Genomic DNA, 25,623 nt, shown 5'->3' with positions numbered 1-25,623 from the left:
CAAGTGACACATCACCTTGGGGGATAGGGCTTCCACACGTGAATTTTGAGGGGAAGCAATTCAGTCCATGGCACATGTGCTACCTCACAGGACCCTTGACAACCCCATGACACAGGTCCCATTTCAGGATGGAAAAAAGGAAGCTTAGAAAGTGGAACCTGCCAAAGGCCACTCAACTAGGTGGTGACAGAACTTAGAAGTTTTCAAATCTAGGAATATTTGCCTTAAAAGCAACTGCAGATGTGTTGCCTCATGAGGCCCCTGAGGCACTATCTTGTTTGGATTTTAGCCATTTGCTGTGAAGGTAAAGGTGAAAGTATGTGAAGCAGAAATATAAAGGGGAGCTGGGATGTCGAGAAGCCTACGCTGCAGAGCACAGGAGAGCACCTGAACTCTGGAGGGAAAAGTTACTGAGAAGGTCTTTTCCATGTCCCCAGGAAAAGACTGGGAAAGGTGTTTGACAGGAAACAGGACTCGGGAGGGCCGGGGGGTGGGTAGTTTAGGATTATGATTTCAACAATCATCAGGGCCGTGTTTCACTCATCTCCCCTCACCCTCTCGGCCTTCTTCTGGGTCCTGCACCCTTTTGCTGGCTCTGACGGGTTTTCCAGAACAGGAAAAAGAAGTGCAAAATAGGAAGAGCAAAAACAAGGCAGCCTCTACCTTATGCTGAGGTGGTGGGAGTTACAAAATTCTCTCTGTTGAATAGATCTCAGAATAAGAAAATTTCTCCCAAACAGAACCAGTGTTAAGATAGGGATGAGGCTCTCACAGTCCTTGGAAGCCTAACTAACTCATGATGTTCTGGAAATAGCACTAGTGACAATAAATCTCAATTCAGATAACATTTATTGAGCTCCTTCTCTGAAGCAGGAGCTGTGGAAAGTGCTGGAGATTTAAGGAGCTGTGGATGACCTCCCTTGGGAGGTTGTCAGTTATGTGATAATTTAGATACTTCGGGGCACCAGCCCCTTATCTTGGCCACCATTCCTACAGAAAGGTGAATTCTCAGTCACAGCACACAGGGTGTGGGCCATGCCTGGATCATACAGACCTTCCTTCATCTGGTTCCCTTTTCTCACCCTCCCATTTGCAGCCATTCCTTTAACTGAGTGCAGCCACTTGGCCTCCCAGTTCTTGCCAAGAAGGAAAGTCAGGAGCTTGACCTATCCAGTGCACTAGAGTTGAGGTCTTGAGTTTGACCCTTAAATAGCCATTTGACTGTAAAGCAGCTTCTCTGAAACTAAAGAATAAATTACATCCTCCTTGTTACCTCACAGAGTTCTTGAGGAATATTAAATGATGTATATGTGCTTCATAAACAGTAATGCAAAAACAAAATGCAAAAAAAATTGTGCTAACCCTCACAGAGTCAGTTAGTTGGATGGAGCCTTAGGCCCTATTGCTACCCCGTATTTACTATGTGCCAGGCTCTCTTTTAAGCATTACACATGTTTTAATCCATTTCATCTGCAGAGCAGCCCAGTGGGGTAGTACTATTTATTATTCTTATTTTGCACATGAGGGGCAGAGAGATTAAATGACTTATCCAGGGTCACATCATAAATGGCAGAGCTAAGATTCAAAGGCAGGCAGTCAGGCTCCAGGGCCCACTATTAACCACCAAACCAAGCTGCCCCCTGTCTGCTCTGTTACCACCCAGTCACTGTATAGTTCTCTGGGACCACTTGACAGAATTATGATTGCTTGCCTTAGTGATAAATAAGCTACTGGAAGGCAGAAACTCATCATACACACACACACATCCACACCCACAGTGCCTGCCACATAGTTGGAACTCAGTAAATATTTATTGAATGAATAAATGAACAAATGTCAAGAGAGATATACAGGAAGCCTGATACAATCTACTGTGTTTTTTATCTTTTCCTGTCTAACTATGCTCATTTCCTTCAAGCTTTACCAGTAGGATGTTCCTTGGCATTTCACTGTCTTAACTGCACTTTCTCAACTTCAACAATAACCCATCTAAACTACTTGGAAGTGAACACTGTACTTGGAGAATATTCTGACCCACACTGGTTCCAGTATGACTATTCTCTCCTGTCTCCCCAGTGGATGCTCATTATCCAAGATCTTTCAGGAGCCCACTGCTGCCCCTAAACTGTATGCCTGGGCAGGTTCTTTAAAACCACGTAACTGATGTGACCCTTGGGCCTTTATTACTGGTCTTAGACCATTAAATGGAATCCATAAACTCTTCCCTCCCCTCTCTTCACCTTTCCTTTCCTGGGAGGAGCTATAAGGAAGGAAAAGGGATTCCCTAAGGTCTTAAGGATAGAAAGAAGTGTGTAGTTGATGAAGCAGTTGGGGCAGGAAATTGCATCTTCTAATCTGGAATTCAGAGAATTTGTCAGTTTTGTTTCATGGCATGACTACAATGAGTTCTCTTGTAAGAAAAAAAAAATCAGCATCATTGGCCTCATATATTGTACTATATTTAAGGGGATGATGGGATAAGATGTTTGAATTTGGATATGTTTTGGAAAATTCGGTATTCTAGTAGACAAAAATATGTGCAGTGTGTCTGTTGGGTTCCTCAAATTGGAAAAGTACAGGCCCTGGTTCTCATCACAGACTAAAAAAAACCGACGAAAAGAGAGATCCGATGATTAGATAAACTGGCAACCACACGCACAATAAATTCTCTATTCCAACTGGGCTTTTTATTTTCAGTTGTTTTGGTTAGAGACTACTTTGGGAGTCTAAGTGCTCCACTGGACACTCATAGCGCTGCTCTTGGAGCCGGGGTCAACGCCACCAGCCCCCAGAGCCACTCCCCCTCTCGCATGGGTGACCCATCTGCCGGAGGGCGGGGCCGCGCCGGCGGGAGCGCGCCCTCGAGGCGTCACCGGCGGGTGGAAGTGGAGGAAGGCAGGCCACCCGGGGGAGCGCGCAAGGCCTCACGTGCGCGCTCTCGCGCGTCAGCTCGCGCGCCCACGCGCCCGCCGGCTCGCCCGCCTGCAGTCCCGGGAAGTCTCGCGATGCCGTAGCCGGGTGCTCCCGCTGCGGGTGGCTCTGGCTGTTGCTGTGGTTGCCTGAGTTGCTGCTGCGGCGGTGGCGGTGGCGGCGGTGCTGGTGGAGGTGTCGGCCCTTGGGCGGATGTTGACATTGTGTTGTTATTGCTGACGGTAATGGCGGCGGCGGCGGCCAGGACCCCATCTCCTCTGTAGCCGAAGGCGAGACAGCCCAGAGCGAACTCCACGGCCTCGGAGCTCGCGGCAGCGATTCCCCTCAGCCTCCGTCGCCTCGCCAGCCCGTATCCCGGCCCCCAGCCCCACTGGAGTCAGGCCCCTTCGGGCGGGGGGCCTCGGCGGTTCAGGATGGCGGATTTCGACGAGATCTACGAGGAGGAGGAGGACGAGGAGCGGGCCCTGGAGGAGCAGCTGCTCAAGTACTCGCCGGACCCGGTGGTGGTCCGCGGCTCCGGTCACGTCACCGTGTAAGGCCGGAGGAGGGCGAGGGCGAGGGCGAGGGCGAGGACGGGAGGTGCAGGGCTGGGCGGGCCCCCTGGCTCCACGGGGGCCCTCTCTCCTCGGTGTCCGTCTTGTGTCGGAGGCCTGTGGGCAGAGTAGGCTACCAGGAAGTAAGAACTTGCTTGATTTTCATTTGTCTGTCCCCGAAGTGGGGACAGACACTGCCCTTCCTCCCCTACACACCCCTCTTAGCAGGCCCTGCGGGCCTGGGTGCTGTGACGGATCCCAGAAGGGAAGGTTATTCTTTAGGGTCTGCCCTTCCGGCCACCCCTTCAGCTTCGGGCTGCAAATACACGTATTTTATGAGGCGCCTCCCCCTTGTTTTCTCTTCCAGTTACCCTGTGCTTCTGTCTCCTCGGCTGTGCCTTTGAGCCTAGTGACATGCGGCTCAGAGGCCACATCTGGGCCGAGTGAGACCCCAGTGACAATCGGTAGTGAGTGGTTCACTGTCGTTGTGTCGATTTCACACATCCCCAGCGGTCTCCACAATTTCTTGCAGAATCAATTCCTGTGGAACTAATGCAAGTTCCTATAATTGTATATGATAAAAATGTGTAGATGAACATATATATTTATGATGCGGAACGATATATGTTTACAGATAATTTAAGAAAAATCTACGTGATGGACAAACACTGCTCAGGTTACCGAGGGTTCTCTGTAGCCTAAGTCCCTCCTTTGGACATGAACTCTGGGATGGCTTCTTCATTTGATAAGGGTTCCTGTTAGTCCAACTGGCAACATTTGAAAGTCCGATATTATTCAAACAATAAGGAAGGAGAACTTTCTGAAAGGTCATGACTAATAAAGGAATGTGAGGACTTGAACCAAATAATGAGCTGTCCGGAAGCAGGAAGTTTTGTAATGTTTTTGAGAAGTCCAGAGTTTTGTACCACTTTAAGTATTTATACTCTTTCTCATTTTAGATCTTTTGTTCAAGTCATAGATCAAACTTCATGCTTGTCAGATATATCCACACTTCACCTTTTTAGTAAAACAAAAGGGCCAGCAAGTCTGAGACTGTCTGGAACACTTTTCATTATATTTTTGGTACAGGGTGAGTAGGATGTGCAGTGAATAACTTCGAGTGAAACAGTAGGACTTCTCATATAAGATAGTCAGCAAAATCCTTGCATTTCTCAATACGTGATATGACCAGCCATATTGTTGTTTGGATATGCTATGTAATGCTTTGATTTCTTTAGCACCTGTTAGTTTTTGTTCAGGTGACTTAACAGGATAAAAACACTGCATTATCACTGTCACAGTGCCATGGGAAGACAATGGAATTTATCACCACAATAACAGTTACTTAGTATTTTAACTGTTATCACCAGCAGAATTAAGAAATATAACCAAATATTATGGATATTAAATCTTTCTTTAACATATATCATAGAAACTTTTAAGTCTCATAGCCTGCCATTTAAGTTTTGTTTGACTGTTAGGACCTTTTTACATTATTTTAAACCTAAGGAGTGTATGGGTGCTTAAAGAAGAAATTTTCAAAATTTATCATGGTATCTGCCCACTCTTCCCCTTATATTCTTCATATCAAAGAAAAGCTAGCAAGATTTTATTTTAAAAGGTGCAGCTATGGTTGTAATGTTTCCTCTGTTTAGGGAAAAGGAAAGCTAGGTACTTTGTTGGGCATAATGGAAAGTGTAATAGGTGAAGTGCTCAGAACCAAATAGGTGATTAGTAAATTTGATTTTAGTTGGCTACTTAGAGAGGCTAACAGGGTGGAAGAGGTTAACAGGTGGTTCTCACTTAGTTGCCCATTAGAATCACCTGGAGAACTTAAAAAAATATATATCCTTGTCTTTACCCCCAGGCCAGGCAATTGAAAGCCAAGTATCTGAGTGAGGGTCCCAGGCTTGGATACTTTTTTTGAAAAGTTCTACAGATGATTCAAATATGTATCCAGGACTGAAAACCACTATTCCAGAATATAAGAGGAACTGCCACCAGTAAGGAGTATGCCTTTCTACATGGGGAGCTGATGTTTCTGTGGTCTCCCTCAGCATCTTCCCTTTCTTTCCTGTTGCCTTGGTTCTAATCTCTGGGTTCAGATCTACCCTCTGCCACTTCTTGGATAAATTATTTATCTATGTCTCTTTATTTAAGATAAGGATAGTTATAGTTTTTAACTTTTAAGATTATTAGGGATTAAATGAGACAATACATTCAAAGACTTCATCACATTGTGTGGTACTGTGCTTACTAAATATTAGCCTTCATTAATTATCATCCACACATATAGTATTCTACTTTGAGAAACATAGGTATAAAGCACAGTGCTAAGAAATCTGAACTGCTGTTTTCAAACCTAATAGTAATTCACTTTAGCCTTGTTTTTCTATTGCTAGATGACTTGTATGAGGTTAAATTGTTGTGAGAAATATTTTGATGAGAATTGATAAGAATCTTTCTGCATTGAAAACCTAAGCCTGTTTTGTGGTGACATAGTTAAGTATAGTAATACAAAACTTTTTTTTTTACATGACTCTGTCATGCATAATTCAGTCATACTAATGCTAATAGGACCGCAGTTAACACCTATAAAAGGTTTTGAAATTGGTGCTTATGGGTTGCTATACCTGTTGAGCATGTTCAGTTTTTCTTTCTTTTAAGTGTAAATGAAAAGAGCTATTAAAACAATTATAATAAGACTGGTTAAGCTTATCACTGCCACTGCCCTACCCTCCCACCCCTCCACCAACCACACTTGTTTTTTTTTAAATTAAGGAGCTGTTCAGAGCAGTTTTCCCTTACCAATTTGAAAGTAAATTATGTTGTAAACTGAATCATCTGTAATCCAGATCAGTCTGAAAAGATAGATTCATCCACATGGTTTTTCACAAATTTTACTTTCGAGTAGACCTTTATGGTTGAAAATTTCTAGTCTTTTCCCCCTCTACTTTAATATATTATAATATTACTCTTATTTTATTTTAGAAATCATTATATTCTCATAGGGCATAATTTGGCATGTCATTATAGTAATGTAAGAAAGTAAGTTACCTTCTATTTACTGCTACACAATCAGGTCTTGGTTACTTTTGGGGTATAGATTTGGGGGACATAAAATTGGATCTAAAATGTATAATTTGCCCTAATAAAATCTGCTTTAAGTGTGGTTTTTAATAAAATATTTTCATAGTGACCCCAAATCAGACTTACACTTTGTACTTCCATCATGATCAGTATTCTTTCTTGACATTGTTTTAGATAAATATAATAATTTCCTTCGTAGTTAGATTTGTATGTAGCAATATGGAACAAGGTGGCAGCTCCAACAGGGAGAAATCTTGTGCAGAAGAATATTTTGAGGAAAAGTGGTATTGAAGGAAGAGAGGGAATGATAAGTTCCTATTATTGCATAATATTTATGTACATGTAATTTAAAACTCTAGAGCTCACACTTAAATTAAGAGTAGATTTCCTATGTGTGTGTGTGAGTATGTGTATTTCTCATTATGTAATGAAGATGAGAAATAAAGTGATTATTAGGTGGTTTTGGCCAGATTGGTTAATATTTTTAAATTATGGCATTCTTTGCCCCTCATAATTTGTGCAAAATATAATGACTCTTGGTTGAAGACTAATTTTTCAGAATGATGATAGTGATGTGTTAATCTAAAAATTAGAATTTAAAGCTAGTTTTAGGCCAGTATTTCCTAGCTAATTCATCGTTGTAACTGACATTATTTGCTTCTGTCTCATTTCGTGCCCTCCTAAATCAGAATCAAACTTGGAGCTTTCCTAGGGCATGCATAATCTTTGACTTCTGACTTCAGCCCTGTCTTAAAGCCAACTTATTTTTACTGAGGTTTGTTTCTAATGTTATTCTCTTCTGATTTCACAAAATTATCATATCTTTGAGTACTTCGTCTAAGATATAATCTTCACATCTCCACAAATAATTCCTTATCCTTCAGCACCAGTTTTTATCAATGGCTGTAGAACATCGCTCTCTTTGTCTTCATCTCAGGTATGCTGTAGAAAATTGAAAGATTTAGAAACGTGACTTGAAATGAAAGAATCTGGAAACATTTTGGGATACAATAGGGTCTTTGCATAGGAAATGGCACAGAAACACTTTAGTATTTATTGAACTTTCAAATGGTAGAGTTAAAAAAAAAATTGTCTGTCCTGAACTGTCCTTATTTCAAGACTGCTCCTAGATGCTGTGGTTAAGCAACAAGAGACATGAGCATGATTTGCCCAAATAACAGATTCACTTCAATTAAATACTTTTTCAAAACTTCATAACTCCCATCTCCTTTCCTCCACCCAGTATAGTCATTCCATTTTTAAAAGATTAAACTTTTTGTTTTGACATTTTTGAAGAACTTACTGATATTTCTCCATAAAGCTGTGTAGTTCTTTGAGGACAGGAATTATGCTTATTGGTCTTTATTTGTCCACTACTTAATATAATGTCTGGAATATTATGGGCCCTGAAATGTTCTCTAAATAAATGAGGTAATTGTATACATCTTTGGACCTTATCAGAACAGTAAACTGAAGTTTCCAAATTTTGCTATATTTTAATTTGAAATTCACAGGCTATTTCAGTCCAAACAGTTTAGTGTGGGATTTCTGCCTGCTAACAGATGTGAAATTAACTAATACTTAAAATTTTATCTGACTAGCTAAGTGGAATACAGAGACTAAATGATGGAGAGTAAATTATATGAAATTGTTTACAGTGGTAAATAAATAGTACTATTATTCTAAATCATGTTACTCATAATAATATTGCTCTAAAGAATAGTGTTTTTGAGAGCTGCTCTTGAATTCCAACTTGAGTTTATATTCCTATCAGGTTAAACGCCCAGTATATTAGACCAACTATATACTCAGAAGGGAATCTTTTAAGTCTCTATAGTGTCTATGTCTGGTTTAGCTTTCTAATCTACTATAAAGCTACTTAAGATTTCACTCTTAATAAAATAAAGCTTTTAAATATAACATGTAGCAACAAATGCGGTTAGGTACCCTTACTCTAGTATCTTCTGTGTAAGATTTGTTGGTGCCTTTCATGATTTGTTTCAGAATCCATTTATAAAGTCAGATCTTATACCAGTGTTTCCATGTTCATGTAGTCTAGCTTAATCCCAGTACAAGATTTCTTAAATTTACCTGGTTACCAGAATCACTAAAGATATTTAAAAATATATATATACATTACAAGTTTTTATCCGATTCATCCTCAGTCAGAATCTTTATGGGAAGAGTCTAGGAATTTTTATTTTTAGTAAGAGCTTAGGTGATTCTCATATCAAACACATTTGGAAAGCAATGGATGGTACTGTGGAAAGAGCATGGTCTTTGATGTCAAGCTAATTTCAGTTCTCAGAAACTTTCTAACTGTAACCATTAATCCTTCAGAACTTTAGTTTTCTTATCTGCTAAAGGGGTATCTACCTCAGAGATTAGGTGTCAGAGTCAAATAATTTATCTGATGACTTGGAACCATAGTAGGCACTCAGCAAATTATTGCTTACCACTTTTTGTTGTTTATCCCTTCATGCATATTTTTTTGTTTAATCTTTACCATTTTCTTGGAAATAAGTCTAAAAGGTGACATATACTTTCCTGCTTTAAAAGGAGATCCTGAGCATAAATCAGAATTATCTGATTGAGGAAATGTTTAATCAAAAGCAGATATCAGATTGTTACACAGTGATGTTCTTAAAGGCTGTTGAGGTATTTTGTGGTTTGAGGGTCTTAAAATGGTGCTTTCTTTGAATTTCACATGTGATGGCTTTTGCTTTCTGTTTACCTTCTTTTCCTCCTAATTGATCAGCTGTAGGTTGGAAATGAGACAACCAATCTTACTAGAATGATGTATAAAGAGAAGTTGATTCTGAGTGCTGGGATTTAGATATTTGAATGTTAATACTTGAGTTTTAAGTTACTTGTTTCCTCAAGGTATTTTTGATTAATCTTTCATTATCAACTGTCTTACTGACATTTCTTGATAAGTAATTTAACAAATATTTATTAAATTTTATGCTAAGTATTATGTGAGGCTGTAAGTATATGGTTTTGAATGAAACACACGTAGTTCCTCTGCCAATAGACAAATTATGTCTGAGAAAATTGCTATGAAGGAGCTCATTCGATTCTGTGATAGAATCTAATGGGATCAGGGAGAACCTCTCTGAGAAGGTAACATTTAGGAAGACTAAAAGAGTCCTGTGAAAAGCGCTGCAGGTCTGGAGAACTAAGGCACAAACAAAGGAGGTAGTGCCTTGAAATGAGGTTGGTGAGCTCAGTAGGGACCAGAAAGGATTGTATAGAGATTAGAGTGAAACTGGGTAGAGTAGTAGTTGGGAGGCTATTGGAACAGTACAGATGAGATGATAGTGGCTTGATCTAGGGTGATGGACTTTAGATAATGGAGATATTACAGTTCTGCCTGTAAGCCATCAAATTTCCCAATTTTCCTATGAAGTATGGCAAAGTATAGCATCGGCCACTTTTCCCATCTCATTCCCCAGTTGTGGGGTTTTTTTGTTTGTTTTTGTTTTTGTTTTGGCTTTGTGGAGGCTGAGGTCGAGCAACTGTGGCTGCCCTTACTATTGACTGGAGACTGCCTTGATGACATACCTGCATTTCCTGTTCTCTTGCCACAGGGCAGCTAGTATGCCAGAACAGCATGAGCTGGAAGTGGAGAAGGGCTTTCCCACAAGATCGTAGGTTTTGAAGTGAGGACCTTTGTACACTTTAGCTACAAGATGTGTGGTGTTTTTGACAATGGTCTGCGCTTTAGATTTGAGGAAAAGATTTGTGCTTTTTACATCTTTACTCTTAAAACTAACTGTATATATAAGGGCTGAAGTTTTCTCCCAAAGATCTGGAAAAATGATTTTCTTCTTAAGCTGTTTTCCATCCTGCATCTAGTAAATGAAGTTTACTTAGGGTAGAGTTGGTTGGAATTTGGGTTAACTTACTTTTGCTTTTTTGACTGATAAGAAGTGAATGTGTATATATGTGTGTATCTCCGTCTGCCTGTCTGTCTTGTCTGTATCCATCTGCTTCCTGCTAGAGCTCCTTGTTTTATTCTCTTTGATCTTGAATTTTAATTACAATAGAGTCCTTGGTTAGTCCAGTGAAGGAATTCCTATTTACCCAGCCTTCTTCCCTGCTCTTTCTAAACTATTTAATTGTAAATGTTACTTGAAATTGATATTTTTGTAGTCTATAAACCAATTCAAGTATATATGATTTCTGAAATGAACATAATTTATCACCATTGTGTTGCTCATAGTATTTATACAAGTATGAAGAATATTCCAAAATGTATATAAATTAGATATAGAAATTTTTTTTTCCTTAGTCTGGTGAAGATAATTGAAAGTAGTTGAGTTGGATTAATTGAATCCCTATACAATCAGACGTTAATACCATGAAGTTTAATCAGTGTATATTTGCATAGCTTTCACTATTTAACAACATGTGTTATTAACTGTTAATACTTGAAAATATAATCTTAATAATTGAAAATTAGTAAAATTCTAATGCTATTCTATTATAGAACTGTATATAATGATAAGGTTTATGACAGAGTGAATGTAGTACATGATTTAAATAAGTTTTTGATTTCCCTAGCTTATGAAGAGATTATATTTTCACAGAGCTGACTGAACCCAAATGTTCAGAATTTGGTCACACAGTTAAAATTTTTAGACTTATTCTGAGACTCATATATTATATGTCTCCAACTCCAGGGATTCTGTATCTTCTGAGTAGACATAGTACACTTTCAGTTCTATCCCTCTATGAGCCACATTGATATTCATGTGTATATTAAGGCAGCCAGATAAATTTAAAGTGTGATTTTTATGCATTAAAATCTGTCAATTTCATCTATGGTTATGACTTCATCTCCCCAGATAGCTGAAAAGCTAATTCCATTGAACTCAGAGTTCAGCATTAGGAAATACGTGCCATCTTCACTCACCCTCTGCATAACCCATGTGTTCACATTGAATCTGAAATTTCAGGTTCATATGTTCAGAGGTGTTACATCAACAGGAAGATAAGATTCTCCGAGCCCATAGATTTGTACAGATTGAGTGTCTCAGAGTCCAAAATATCCAGAACTGAACTTATAATCTTCCCCCCCAAATCAGCTACAAATGCAGCCTTCCCAATTCTTAATTGATGGCAGATCTGGCATCTTATTTCCTTAGACTAAAAGATCTTTGGCATATCCTTGATGTCCCTCTTTCTCTTTCACTGCATCTAATCTGTCAAGAAATCAATCCATCGGCACTATCTTCAAACTGTATTCAAAATCTGACCACTTTTTACCATCTCGACTGCTGGTGTCTCTTTCTGTGTTACACTTAATACTTTTCTTCTTCCTGCTCCCCCCTTTGCCTTTCAAGCTTTACAATCTTTTTGGTACATCTGCTACATAAATCAGATCATGTCTCTTCTGCATCCAGACTTCCCAAAGCTCTCCACCTCCAGAGTTAAAAGTTCCTTTTAATAGTCTTCAAGACCCTACCTGATCTGACCCATCATTATTTCTCTGATTTCTTTTCTATCATTCTTTCACTTGTTCATCCCATTTTAGTCACATTACTTTCCTTTCCATTCCTTGAATTATTCTAGGCACACTCCTGGCTTAGGGTTTTTGCACTGGCTGGTTCCACTTTCTGGACTATTCCCCCTAGATATCAAAATGGCTAGTTCCTTCACTCTCTTCATATCTTTCACAGTTGTCTTGAGCCCTACCCTCCCTTCTACTTAAAACTCATCTACCTTTCCCTTACTCTGTGCTTTTTCTTCTTTCATAGTGTTTCCTCTGTTAGAACTTGAGGTGAACCAGACTTGATAAAGTCTACAAACTTTAGACAACCTTCCCTTGCAAAGAGGAAAACTCACTTTTTTGAGAAGAATAAAGTTTTAAAACGTTCTCCCTGTTTTGCAGCAGCTGTTCCACCTATAAAATGTGAACCCAGAAAGCCTTGCTATTTTTTTTTTCTTAAAAACTTTGGGATTGTGTTTGACCTTTGGGCCATAAATGGCCTGAGAAGCAGGTTGTCTTACGTGAGACAAATAAAGCCAGAAAGGAGATTTGCTGTTTTTTTTTTTTTTTTCTTTTCATTTTACTGACATATAGTTGATTTACAGTGTTTCAGATGTACAGCAAAGTAATTCAGTTATACATATATATATATTTTTTTTTTCCAGATTCTTTTACCCCCCATTATAGATTATTGCAAGATACTGAATATAGTTCCCTGTACTATACAGGAGGTCCTTTGTTTATCTATTTTATATATGGTAGTGTTATCTGTTAATCCCAAATTCCTAATATATGCCCCCACCACTTGCACCTTTGGAAACCATAAGTTTGTTTTTTATGTCTGTGAGTCTATTTCTATTTTGTGAATAAGTTCATTTGTGTCATTATTTTAGATTTCACATATAAGTGATATATATTTATTGTCTTTCTCTGACTTGTTTCACTTAGTATGAGAATCTATAGTTCCATCCATGTTGCTGCAAATGGCATTATTTCATTCTTTTTTATGGCTGAGTAATGTTCCTCTGTGTGTGCGCGCGCGTGTGCGCGCACTTGCATGTACATACACCACATCTTTATCAATTTATCTGTTGATGGACATTTAGGTTGCTTCCATGGTTCTATGTCTTGGCTGTTGTAAATAGTGCTGCTAGGAACATTAGGGTGCATGTATCTTTTAGAATTTGTTTTCATCTTTTCTGGATATATGTCCAGGTGTGGGATTGCTGGATTATATGGTAACTGTACTTTTAGTTTTTTAAGGAATCTCTGTACTGTTTTCCACAGTGGCAGCACCAATTCACATTCCTACCAACAGTTTAAGAGGTTTCCTTTTCTCCATACCCTCTCCAGCTTTTATTATTTGTAGACTTTCTGATGATGGCCATTCTGGCCAGTGTAAGGTAATAAACCTCATTGTAGTTTTGATTTGCATTTCTCTAATAATGAGTGATGTTGAGCATCTTTTCATATGCTTACTGGCCATCTGTATGTCTTCTTTGGAGAAATGTCTATTTAGGTCTTCTGCCCATTTTTTGCCTGAGTTGTTTGTTGTTGTTGTTGTTGTTTTATATTGAGCTGTATAAGCTATTTGTATATTTTGTAAATTAATCCCTTATCAGTCTCATCCTTTGTGAATATTTTCTTTCATTTTGTAAGCTGTCTTGAGATTTGCTTTCCTGAGATAATATACCTAGTTGCTGTCAGAACCAGGATTAGAATTCAGACATTCTGTCTCTCCATTTAGTTGCTCTTATGTTTTCACCACAATAACTTCTTTGTGCTTTTCAACCTTTGTCTTATTTGCTTGGATTCCTGGCCTCATGATTGCCCATGTTTGCTACAGCTATTTAATGTTGCCTGACTTTCCTGAACTCAGCACCACTCTATGATCCCTTTTTTCCTCCACATTACCCCCTGACCTTACAGAATTTGGCAGAAAGTTGGAATATTTGACAGTTAACATTAGACATTAGCCAGTTTTATCACTGGCTATTCTATTTGCTAAGCTGTTTGAAAAGAATATTTGTGAAGTCATTGAGATCTGGACATTCTCTAATTTATCATTATCCAGAGTGGATGTTAAATGACAACATTGCCCACTTTATTAGAAGGATGACAACCTTAATAAAAATATAGCATACATTTACATTGTTTTATAGTAATAAAAGCAGTTAAACATACAGGGTTTATGCACTGTTGATGCTTTATGTATATGAACTCATTTAATGAGTTAGGCATTTTTATTATCCCTGGTATCTAAATAGGGAAACAGGCTCAAAAAGGTAACTGACTTGCTCAAAGTGACATACCTAAAAATTGACAGTGTCAAGATTTCAATTCAAGCAGTCCGACTCCTGAGTCTTATTTGCTTAATTGCTTTTATTTTATTGAACTAAAGCAACAAACTGAAGCGTTCTCTGTGTTATTCATCAACACAAGCATTTATAACAAAATCCTGTATTTTGGGATTTTAGGTACAAATGTGAAAAGCTCAAAAACAGATTTTTTTTTCCCTAGGTCCATATGAGAATGTGAACATCTGTTATGTATTAGTTTTAATTTTGTAATTTCTGTTTGATGGAAAAGTTTTTTCCCTCCAATTTTCAAATATTTTCTAATTTTACAGTTTCTATTTCAAGGAGATAAACATTTTCTGTGCTTACAGAGAACGTTATTGAAGGCATTGTCCTGCAATAGAAGTTGCCCCCAGCTTGGGTTCTGGAGAATAAGGGTCTAGCTTAGATCCTATGTATTAATTAGCCATGAGACCCAAGATACTTGCCTTTTGTGCATCAGTTTCTTCATTTGTAAAATTAAATGTTTGTGCTAAATAATAGTTGTGGTCCTTTCTAGCTCTCAGATTCTGAGGTTCTACTACTGTGGAATTAGGAATTTTTTTCTATTTATTTTTAAAATTCTTTACAAAATACTTAATATATATTTAAATATACTTTAAAAATCCTTAAAATTTACTCAAAAATGTACTTTAAAACTAGCAGAATTGTCTTGAAATGTGACATGCCAATTGCACACATATTTCCTTAGGCTCACTTAAAAATAAAAAACAAAACCCCTTTAATCATCTACTTTTTTCTTCAGGTTTAATTATTTTTCTAATTATAATGAAAAACATAAAGATTATTAAAAATTGGGAAGTAGTACTTCCAAGTGAAGCAGAAAATAAACCATCTATAATCACCAAGAGGAAAATATTTAATATTTTGGTGTATTTCTAGTCCTTATTAAAATCTTTTTCCTAGTAATCTTTAGTTTAAAATAGTAATATATGTTATTGAAATTTTAGAAAATGTAAAATATGAAAATGAAACATCACCCATAATATTATTGCCTTGGATTTTCTGTTTATATGTAAATATTTTTATTAAAAAGTTAAGACCATACTTATAAAGTGTTTTGTACTCCACATTTTTTGTTTAACATATTGGGAACATTTGCCGGTTCTTACATAGTATGAAACGTTGGCTCTAATAGATTCCAAAGAATAGAACACCTTAGGGGGCCTTAAGTAGTGCAAGTTTTTTGTAAAAATGCATAGAGACTAAAGAAGACATGAAACTCTGCCATTGTTTTGCCAGGCTTCAAGGAGACTGGAATATTATTGTTTTGAATAACTGAATGCAGCTTTGGTTATGAAATTTATTCTGTCATTTTTTTCAGCAGATTGTGTCCTTTGGTCTAGTGGTCTGTCACAGGGACTTACCTACTCTCAGTTCCAGCTTCTGCTGTTGCAGCAAGAGTTGGCAGACTGCTTTTTCCCTCTGTCTCATAGTTTCTGCTTACTTTTGGCTTTAGTTTATTCATAACTTCTACTTATTCATGACTTTACTATGTCTTGGCTTCAGTCTAAGCTTCGTGTTTCCAAAAACTATTGCCTCTTATTCAGATACCTCAAGAAAGAGGATTAGATTGAGTTAGTTAATGTTGTTTAAGTTGAGTAGGGCTGTTGGGCCCTGCCATCCCACGTGCTGCTAGCCAGCCCAGGGATTAGCTGTTCTTAAAGCAGATACCTATTTGTGGTCTAATTCACCAAAGTGTAGGAAGCTCCTAGTTAGGCTACTTTCTAGTGTATATGGTTTTGGACTGTGTAGTATCTCTTCAAATTGATGCATCATAATTAATTTAATACAATAGTAGTTTACTTCTGTTGTTTTCAAACTTTCACTGTTAAAAATAGCACTGCAACTCAGAAGCAAGGAAAATTAACACGAACAAAACAAAGTTGAAGACGTCATATTCTTGTACTTCTGTATTTAAAGGGCACAATTCACCACGAAACATTTTAATTCAAAATAACAATGCATTAATGAAATGTAAGAGACATTAATATGAGATACAAGGAACATAGAAGAATTAAAAATCAAAATAAAAAGAAAACTGGGGATTACATGGACTAGAACTATAGAAAAGGTTAGCACGCATTCAGGAAAGCTATTGATTAGTGAACCCCAAACCCCTTGTTTACTTGTGATAACATACCTAGTTAATAACCAAATAAAAGATTCAAATAGAAAAAATTACGTTGATGTTACTGTATAAAATACTTTTAAAGTATTTACTTAGCATTTACTATACATCTCTGAAAAATAGGTCCTATTTTAGAAACAACAAATGAAACAAAATGTCCCTCACCAAATACTCCCTCACCAAAATAACACTATAGAATACTTGATTACTCATTAACATATCTGTGCCATACAGAATTAAACCTATAATTATTTTCTTCTGATACATTTCTAGAAGTAGAATTACTAGATCAAAGGATATGAATTTTTTTGACTTTTTTTTGCATACTATTGAATTGTGCTCTTGAGGGTCTATCATGTTGTAAGTGTTTTCCTTTACATTTGAGATCATGTTATAGGTACAGTTTTTGTGTTTTCTTTTTACTTAGCAGTAGATTATGTGTATTTACCATGTTGTTTGCAAACTTCATTTTTAAGAATTGCCTAATATTCTGTTATGCTGGGACATTGTGATTTACTTAATCTTCCCATAATTTTATTTATTTTTAAATTAAAAAATTTTTTTCCTTAACGGAGGCATTGGGGATTGAACCCAGGACCTCATGCATGCCAGGGTGCTCTACCACTGAGCTATAACCCCATCCCTTTCCCATAATTTTATTTTGTTTATTTTTCTCTATTGTGAATAAAGATTCAGGGAACTTTTTTATGCATATATTTTTATCCATATTTCAGATTTTTTTTAGGTAAGATCTCTAAAGGAGAAATTACTGTGTTGAGGTATAAATATTTTTAGTGCCAAATTGATTTCTAGAATGGTTGTAATAATTTATAGTTCCACTTAAGTACATGATATTTTCCATTTTAATACTTTCTTGCCAGCATACATTGTTTTGGTTTTATTTCATTTATTAGTTTTTGTAGATAACTAAAGATGCCACTCACCTTTAATTATATCTTTTAAAATTAATAAGTGCTACTTTTAGCTTTTTGGATTAATAGAATGTTAGGTTATTAGGTCTGAAGAGAGTTCAGCTTCCTACCCATTGCTCTTCTTTCAAACATACCAAGTTACTATTTTAAGAAAGTTGGTATTTTCAATACTGTCCAGGGCCAATTGTACTTAGAAAAAAGTAAATTATTTTTTATTTAAAAACCTTTAACTTGAAGGAGCATAATGGATAAAAGGAGTAATTTATGATGCTGTCAACTTAAACTGAAATATGTATCTCATTTTTATTGTTAACAAACCCTACCTCCTGCCAAACTTAAAAAAAACAAAACCACCTTCCCTGAACTGGAACTAAAGTAGTATCTAAATAACTTATGTCACATCAAAACTATTAAAGATGATATTTTATAGTTATATTAATGGACATAAAGTGTGGCTTTTCTTATCTATTTCATAAAAAAGGATGGTCTTACTAAAACTTTGACAGTGTTGCTTTGGTTTGCCTAGAATACATTAAAAAAAAAAAAAAAAGGCTTTGGCAGAGGTGAAGACATAGCAAACGAAGTCTGGTATATTAGGTTTGAACATTCTCCACTCTGGTACCCGAGCTCTTTGCTAGTAGAAAGCATGCTGTATGAAGTAGGACTTGTTAAAAAAGAATTATTTTCAACTACTCTGTTGAAAGCAGTCTCATCAGTAAAGAATGTGGATTAAATCATGGATTATGGTAGTTTGAATAATGAATGGGAGGTGAGATAAAGAGTGAATGTAGAGGACTCTTTCAAGACACTGGATGAGGAAGGAAAAGAGATGGATGCCATCATACATTGAGGGAGAAAAAAATAGGCATTCAGATTCTCAGGCTGGTAGACTTATGCAGGTTTGTAGGCTGTGTGTAAGGAACAAGAAGAGAGGGAGAAATAAGTGGATTGCAGAGGAGATTAAAGAAGATGCAACCAGGAGCAAATGGTAGTTTGCATTGAGAAAGATAGTAAAGATACTAAAGACATAGGTAAATCTAAAAATGAAATGGAGAGGAGGCATAGCAGGTTATGTTCATTGGTCTTATTTTTTCTTCTGGTTGGAGTTAAGGACTATGGTTATCTGCAAAAAAAGTATATTGTAAGGATAAGGCTGAGCTCATAGAGGAGCAACAGTGAAGTGTAGAAAAGGGAGCTGATTGGGAAAGAATAAAGATTACTGTAACAATCTAACTGAAGTTAGAAATAATTTGATTTTTTCAAGATTTTTCTCTTGTAGCTCCAGGTGGTGGAGATTAAAGCAAAGAAAGTAAACATTTCAATTGAACTGGATTGACAAGAGAGAGTCTAGAGATGCAGAGAATAAAGAGTTTTGTTAGAATATGGTTAAATGATTGACTCTTTAGTTCTGGCAGAGAAGGAAGGAAGTATAGTCATATGGAGCAGATATGGAGTGAAAAAGCAAAGAGGAGTGGTAAGGAGTAGGTTACAACCACAGACAAAAACAAAACAAAACAAATTTGTTAAGGGTAGGAGAAATGAAATGATTGATGGTAGTAGTAAGAGGAGAATTTTATTACAGTTCAGGATTTCAGAGATGATACAGTTCCAAGCGATGACAGTATTCAGACTGCTTCATAGTGAATTGTGTAGAAGTGAAATTCCTCGGAATAGATTAAGTCGGGTAACTAGTTAGGTTCTGGTGCTGAATATTGAATTAATTGGGATGAAGTCAAGAGTTCTTGTAGAGAGAAAAAACGTGTGACATGAATGTCTGTGTCCTTAGAGAGGGTGGAGGTGTGCATAAAAGAGTTAACATAGCAGGCTTGAGACTGCTGCCCATGGAAAGCCTTGCTTGCAGTGTTGGCTCTTGGCTGGTGTCTGGGAACCTGAAATGTGGGAGAGTTCCCAGTATCCCAGAATTGATAAGAATGGCTCCCTGTGCCTAAACTGTACAAACAGTGTAGTTTATACTGAATACCTGTTTTCCTTCTGAGAGTCTGGAGTTTGGGTACATGCTAAGTAGAGGAGACCTACATGATGAGCCCTTGGTAAGAACTTTGGGCACTGACCGTCTAATGAACTTTCTTGGTAGACACCATTATATACATGTTGTCAAAACTACATTGCTGATGGAATTAAGCACATCCCTTGTGTCTTCACGGAGAAGAGACTCTTGCAAGCTTGCTCCTGGTTTCCTCTGAACTTTGATTGATACGCCTTTTCCTTTGTTGATTTTTGCTTTGTATTCTTTTGCTGTAGTAAAGCTAACTGTAAGTATAATTATATGCTGAGTCCTATTAGTCCTTCTTAGTGAATTATCAAACCTGAGGGTGGTCTTGAGGACCCCCAACACAAAGTGAGTGACCTGGAAGGCTGAAAATGAGGGTTGGGGCTTGGAACAGTGTGGTATAAATAGAAATCCTGTTCATCGGAGGAAAAGAGAACAGTGGTGTGGAAGTTTGCAATGAGGCATTAGTGGAATGTACGCATTTCTTCTCGATTGGAAATTAACTTATTTATCAAGTATTTATCAGGCATTGGGCCATACATTTAGAGTATCAAGATAATTAAGATACCATGCCTACCAATAAAAAACTCATTGTTTATCAGGATAGGGAGTCAGGCTTATGACATAATTATAGTAAGATCTGACAAGGACTATACAAGAGAGAATGTAGTCAAGTGCTGTGAGAAGTTGGAAGATGGGAGTCTGAAGATAGACTCCATGGAATGAGCTATGATTGAGGACTTCTAAGGAAAGAGTGTCGTTTCAACAGGATTTTTGGTTAAAGGAAAGAAAAAAAAAATTTTTTAAGTGAAGATACAAATAGATATTTAGGTAGCAGACCAACAGATTAGGGGTTCCAAAGTTAAATATTAAAGGGGGTTTGGAAGAGGAAGGATCTGTCAGGAAAGGGAAGTTTTGAGTTGGATGAAGATAAGAGTGCAGGGTAACAGATTAACATGGCTTACTTTTTGAATGTTGGCTGTAGATTTAGGAATGAGGTCACAGTGAAATGGAAGTAGGTGGGATATGAGTAAAACAAGCCAATTTCAAGATTCCATTTATATTTAAGTGTAAAGTTGCAGTCCCTTTGCAAAGTTGTACCGGGTATATATTATAAGAACATTCAAAATTACCTCAAATTATATAAAGACCTCGAAGGTTGGAGGTGAGTTATCTGTAGGGGCATTTTCAAGTGCAACCACATTGCTCTGAGGCCCCCAGATAAAAAAATTGGGTTAACTTAGAGTCTTCCAGTCTTAGAAAGAGAATGTCATTAATGCCAGAATCATAGTAAACAGTAATGCTTGCCAGTTTATGTGTAGTGTGAAAAGAACTTCGGCTTGAATCTAGGTGGTTACATTGTCATCTTTTTCATAAATAATATCCATTGTTTATAAAGACATTAATGTTATTTCAATGCTGCTATTAAATAATTTTTGAGGGTACTTTAAGATGATAATAAAATGGTCTCAGATGGTCCATTTGCATGTTGTAGGGAAGTCTAGATCATGATGTAAACAACAGCCTGACTCACAGAAGTGTTGTGATTGACTTGCACAGTATTTTAAAGGTATTTTTTCTATTTTGCATAAAAATCTGGTTTTCCAGCTCCTCTTAGAAACAAACAAAAAAAATTATATAATCTGTCAAAGGTGGACCTGCATTTTAGTGTGACAGTAATCAGCTGGATCTGGCCATGACACTGCACACACACACATACACTCAAACTGTATGGCCTCCACTTGGTCAGGCTCCATCACTCTTACTGCCTTCACACAGCCTACCTTATTTGATTTCCCCCCACTTCACTAATGATTGAGTTAGAAACCGCTGACCTGGCCAACTGTTTCATGTACAATATCTCAGGGGATCCCCGTTACCAGTGCCAGCTACCTAAGGTGCAGTATTGTGTATTTAAGGGTTGCTTAGAGAGAGACTCTTGTTTTCTTTACAGAAAAAAAAATTTGTAACTGTATGAGGTGATGGATGTTAACTAAACTTGTAATCATTTCAGGATATATGCATGTATCAAATCACTATGTTGTACACCTTAAATTAATACAAAGTTAAATATCAAGTATATCTCAATAAAACTGGAAAAGAAATTTTGGCTCTAGGATTGAATAAAAGTCATCATATAAAAGCATTTCAGTTTTATTTCCAGGGTGCGATCTGGTATTACCAATGTGTGTATATGAATGTTTTATTCCTTCCTAATAACTTATGCAAAGAAGTAGTCAAGTGCCCAGTCAATTCTCATGATCTTTGCAGACATTTAAAAGGTTAAAAATGCTAAAATGCACTACCTTAGTTCCATTTCTTTGGGGCTATGTCTAGCAAATGTCTTGGTATTTGAAAGTTTAAGCAGCCAGGCCAGCTATCACATTGTTCCAGGTGTTTTTTAGCATTCTCTAGCTGTGATAGCAGTGTAGATATACTGATCTACATGTTACCACATTATTGAGTGTTAACAAATGCTCTTGACCTAAAGAATGATCAATAGCAGAGATTTTGGCTTTATATTACTAAATTGGCAGAAGCTTGGTAATTTTGACAAAATTTGACAGATGTGTTGTTTTTCCATTACATTAATATTTGGCTCACAAACATAGCACCAAAGAAGTAATTTCTTTCTGTGTTCTCAGCCTCCTATATCAGTTTTGATTCAGCTGCTAAAATTGCTTACTATATTTCATAAATTGCTGATTACAATGTTTGTGTCTCAAACTTCCATATTCTGTATAGGAAGCTGCACTCTATTTACTTATCCTTTGATTAAGTTAAATGGTATATTTTGGCAAAAATGACATGTAATAACCTGTTTTTCTTCTTTTTTAAAAAATAGATTTGGACTGAGCAACAAATTTGAATCAGAATTTCCTTCTTCATTAACTGGAAAAGTGAGTGTCTGTCAATTATTTAGGTATTGTTTATATGCCTCAAAACTAAAATCTTTTACTAACAAATTAGAAAAAAATTTATGCTAATGAGACATGTTTATTGACATTAATATTGCAGTGTTGTTATTTCTTAAAATTTTTCTTTAGGTAGCTCCTGAAGAATTTAAAGCCAGCATCAACAGAGTTAACAGTTGTCTTAAGAAGAACCTTCCCGTTAATGTACGTTGGCTACTTTGTGGCTGCCTTTGTTGCTGCTGCACGTTAGGTTGCAGTATGTGGCCAGTTATTTGCCTCAGTAAAAGAGTAAGTTGAATTATATATTTTAATTTAAATTTAGAAGTAGACAAGCCAAATCTTGGGTTTATCTAGTTTTTATTTTCATATTAAATGACTCACACTATCCTAAATACTTTGCAAAAATAATTTGATCCAGTAGAGGAGTGAATAAGTAAATTATGTCACATGCTATTATATTAAATAGCCATCTAAAATTATATTTATAATTTTTATGACAAAGGATATTATGTTAGAGTAGAATACAGCATTCTCTATATGTACATTAATGGTGGTATGGTATAGTGATTGAGAATGTTGGGTTCAGGTCTAACAACTTACCTCTGTGACCCTAGGCATGTTTCCTAACCTCTTTAAACTCTTGTTGACATATCTGTAAAATGGCAGTATTTACCTCCTTATTTGAATAGGATTGTTGTAAGGATAAAATGAAATAGTATTTGTAAAGCTTGTAGCTAAAGAGCTCAAAGCAAGTGTATAATAAATATTGATTAATAGCATTATTACTGATATAAGAAGAGTACCAGTAGAAGAAATCAAATGGTAATAATGCTTATTTTTAGTTGGTGAGATTATGGGGAATTCTGTTTTTTGTTTTTTTTTTAAAGAAAAGTTTTTGTATTTTATAAGTTTCCCATGGTGATTATATAATGATCCTATACAGAAAAAATGATCTAAAGAGTCATAATTTTGACTGCTTATAGGAACAGTTTTTCAAGATATGGATAGATACGGCAAACTAGTATAGATTGAATGTTATATTTGTGTTAAAAAGTTTTTTAAAATTATGGTAATTTTATGTATAAAAATTAAATATTGTTAAATTGAAAGTGAATGAATAGATTTATGTGGATACATTTTATTTTGTCATCAAATAATTATAAGAAATATTGAACAGCAAATTCTGTTTGTCCTTTGTTGTTGCTATAAAATAAGATATATATTTCTACTGAAAAATTTTTTAACTAGTACATTTTATTGATAGGAAGTAGATATTGCCTTTGTAATAGAATTACTTTTGTAATATTTATTGTAATATTTACTTTGCTCTAAGAATGTTTCTTTTTTTTTCCCCTCATAGTTCTCACCAGATCATCTTCCTATTATAGTTTTCTTTCTTTTTTTTTTTAAATCTGGTTGTCTCTGCATCCACAGTTGAATTTATAGCTCTTGTAGTTTAGATCTCCTCACTCCCTCCTACTGTTTGGCCATTTCTGTTGTTTACATGACTGCTATAACTTATTTGGTTGGCAATTTGCTATTACTTAAGCCAGCGTATCAGAGAGCTTTATTACTTTAGAAACCTTTGCGATCTAGTTATTGTTGCTTTTTGAGGTTTTGAAATCCTTTTTTATTTTAAACTTTTTAAATGAGTAAACAAGATATTGCAATGTGTACACAGTGTAGGATTTAGAAAACAAAAGTAAACTTCCTATCCTTCTCTACATATTCTTAGTAACAAGATCATTTTTCAGATGCTTTAAATTCCTTTTTTTTTTTTTTTTTGAGACATAAGGTGGATTGACTTTTTTAGGTTATTCCAGTGTGTAATTTCAGAAAGAACATTTTATCCATCTTTGTAGCATTACGTCTAAGGTCTTTCTTTGTGTATATATATAATATAATTTTGTATGGACTCTACTATCCAGTGAGCCTAAACAAATATGATTACTGCTTGAAAAACTGCATTTCCCTGTCATGGGTGTAAACTATTAAGTAATTGGAGAGAGTGACCCTTCATTTATGAAGGATTTTAGAGGCCCTGAAAAATGGTGTTTTGTAAGATGGGGGCAGGATAATTTAGAGCAGGGATTTTTTGCTTTTTATTTATCATAGACCCCTTTGTCTGGGGAAGCCTATGAACCCTTTCGTAGAATAATATTTTATTTGTATTTGGAAAAGTTTAATGTATTTTTAATGTGTAAAATCCAATATGTAGAGTTAAAGGAAACCAATATATATAGTTATCAAAATATTTAAAACCCCTCAGATATATAATTTATAAATATTTCTTTATTAATGTATGCAAAATAAGATAGCAGGGGATCCATGGCAATATGATGTGATAGGAAAAATCTGTGATTTCTATGAGTGATAAAGATACAGGTCCTATTTAATGTACCACACTTAGTTGCATACATTCACAGCCTAAGGGAATATACTACGTTTCAATTAGAGGTTAGTGAGATTAAAGATGAATTTTTGTTCTGTCAACTTTCGTGGACTCCTGGAATTCTATCTAGGTATTCCATGTTAACAACCTTTGATTTAGAGGTACTAATATAAATAAAAACTAAAACTCGGCCTAATTGTCAGCCTCTGAACTCTTTTTTGTCCTCATTTGTGATGTGGAATCCTATTGTATGGTTATAATTGTCTCAGACTCTAAGATTTAAATCAGGACCAAAGGCATACTCAATATGCAGCTTAACGTTTTCACCTTCCTGACACTATTCAATAGTTTGGATAACTAGGTTTTTGTCTTGCCTTTGAAATTCATCCCCAGCTGAGTGCCCCTTTTTATGATGGGTCTTGTTCTGGAGACCTTGTTGTTTATCTGTCCCTTTATTATTTTTAGATCTTCCAGATTGCCTTTTCCTTTAAAAATATTACCCTAGCCTTTTTGGAAAATTATTTAATATACAGTAAAATTCATACTTTTTGATGTATAAGTCTGTGATTTTTGATAGATGCATAGAATTGTGTAACTACCACCACAATCAAGATACGTTTCAGTTTTCATTCCAAAAAACTTCCTTTTTCTGTCCCTTTGCAGTCATACAATCTTCAGCTCTTAAACCACACTCATCTGTTCTCTATCCCTACAGTTCTGCCTTTTTCTAGAATGTTATATAAATGGAATTACACAGTGTATGTAGCCACTTGAGTCTGGCTTCTTTCATTCAAGTATCACTTTTAGAGTCATCTCTTTTGTGTATCAATAGTTCAT

General features: G+C 36.3%; 1 protein-coding gene across 1 annotated transcript in view; it reads left to right on the top strand.

Annotated features, from left to right (window-relative positions):
- Window positions 1-2,989: 2,989 nt before the first annotated feature.
- Window positions 2,990-25,623, top strand: part of CHIC2 (cysteine rich hydrophobic domain 2) — a 56,352-nt gene continuing 33,718 nt past the window's right edge. Inside the window, exons 1-3 of the mRNA XM_032497690.1 lie at window positions 2,990-3,463; window positions 22,325-22,379; window positions 22,527-22,682. Of these exons, the coding sequence (XP_032353581.1) occupies window positions 3,345-3,463; window positions 22,325-22,379; window positions 22,527-22,682 (330 nt within the window). The 5' untranslated portion in view covers window positions 2,990-3,344. The remainder of the gene's footprint in view (window positions 3,464-22,324; window positions 22,380-22,526; window positions 22,683-25,623) is intronic.

Source organism: Camelus ferus, chromosome 2, assembly GCF_009834535.1.
Source record: "Camelus ferus isolate YT-003-E chromosome 2, BCGSAC_Cfer_1.0, whole genome shotgun sequence".
NCBI lineage: Eukaryota > Metazoa > Chordata > Mammalia > Artiodactyla > Camelidae > Camelus > Camelus ferus.
This window is presented reverse-complemented; position numbering and strand designations above follow the sequence as displayed.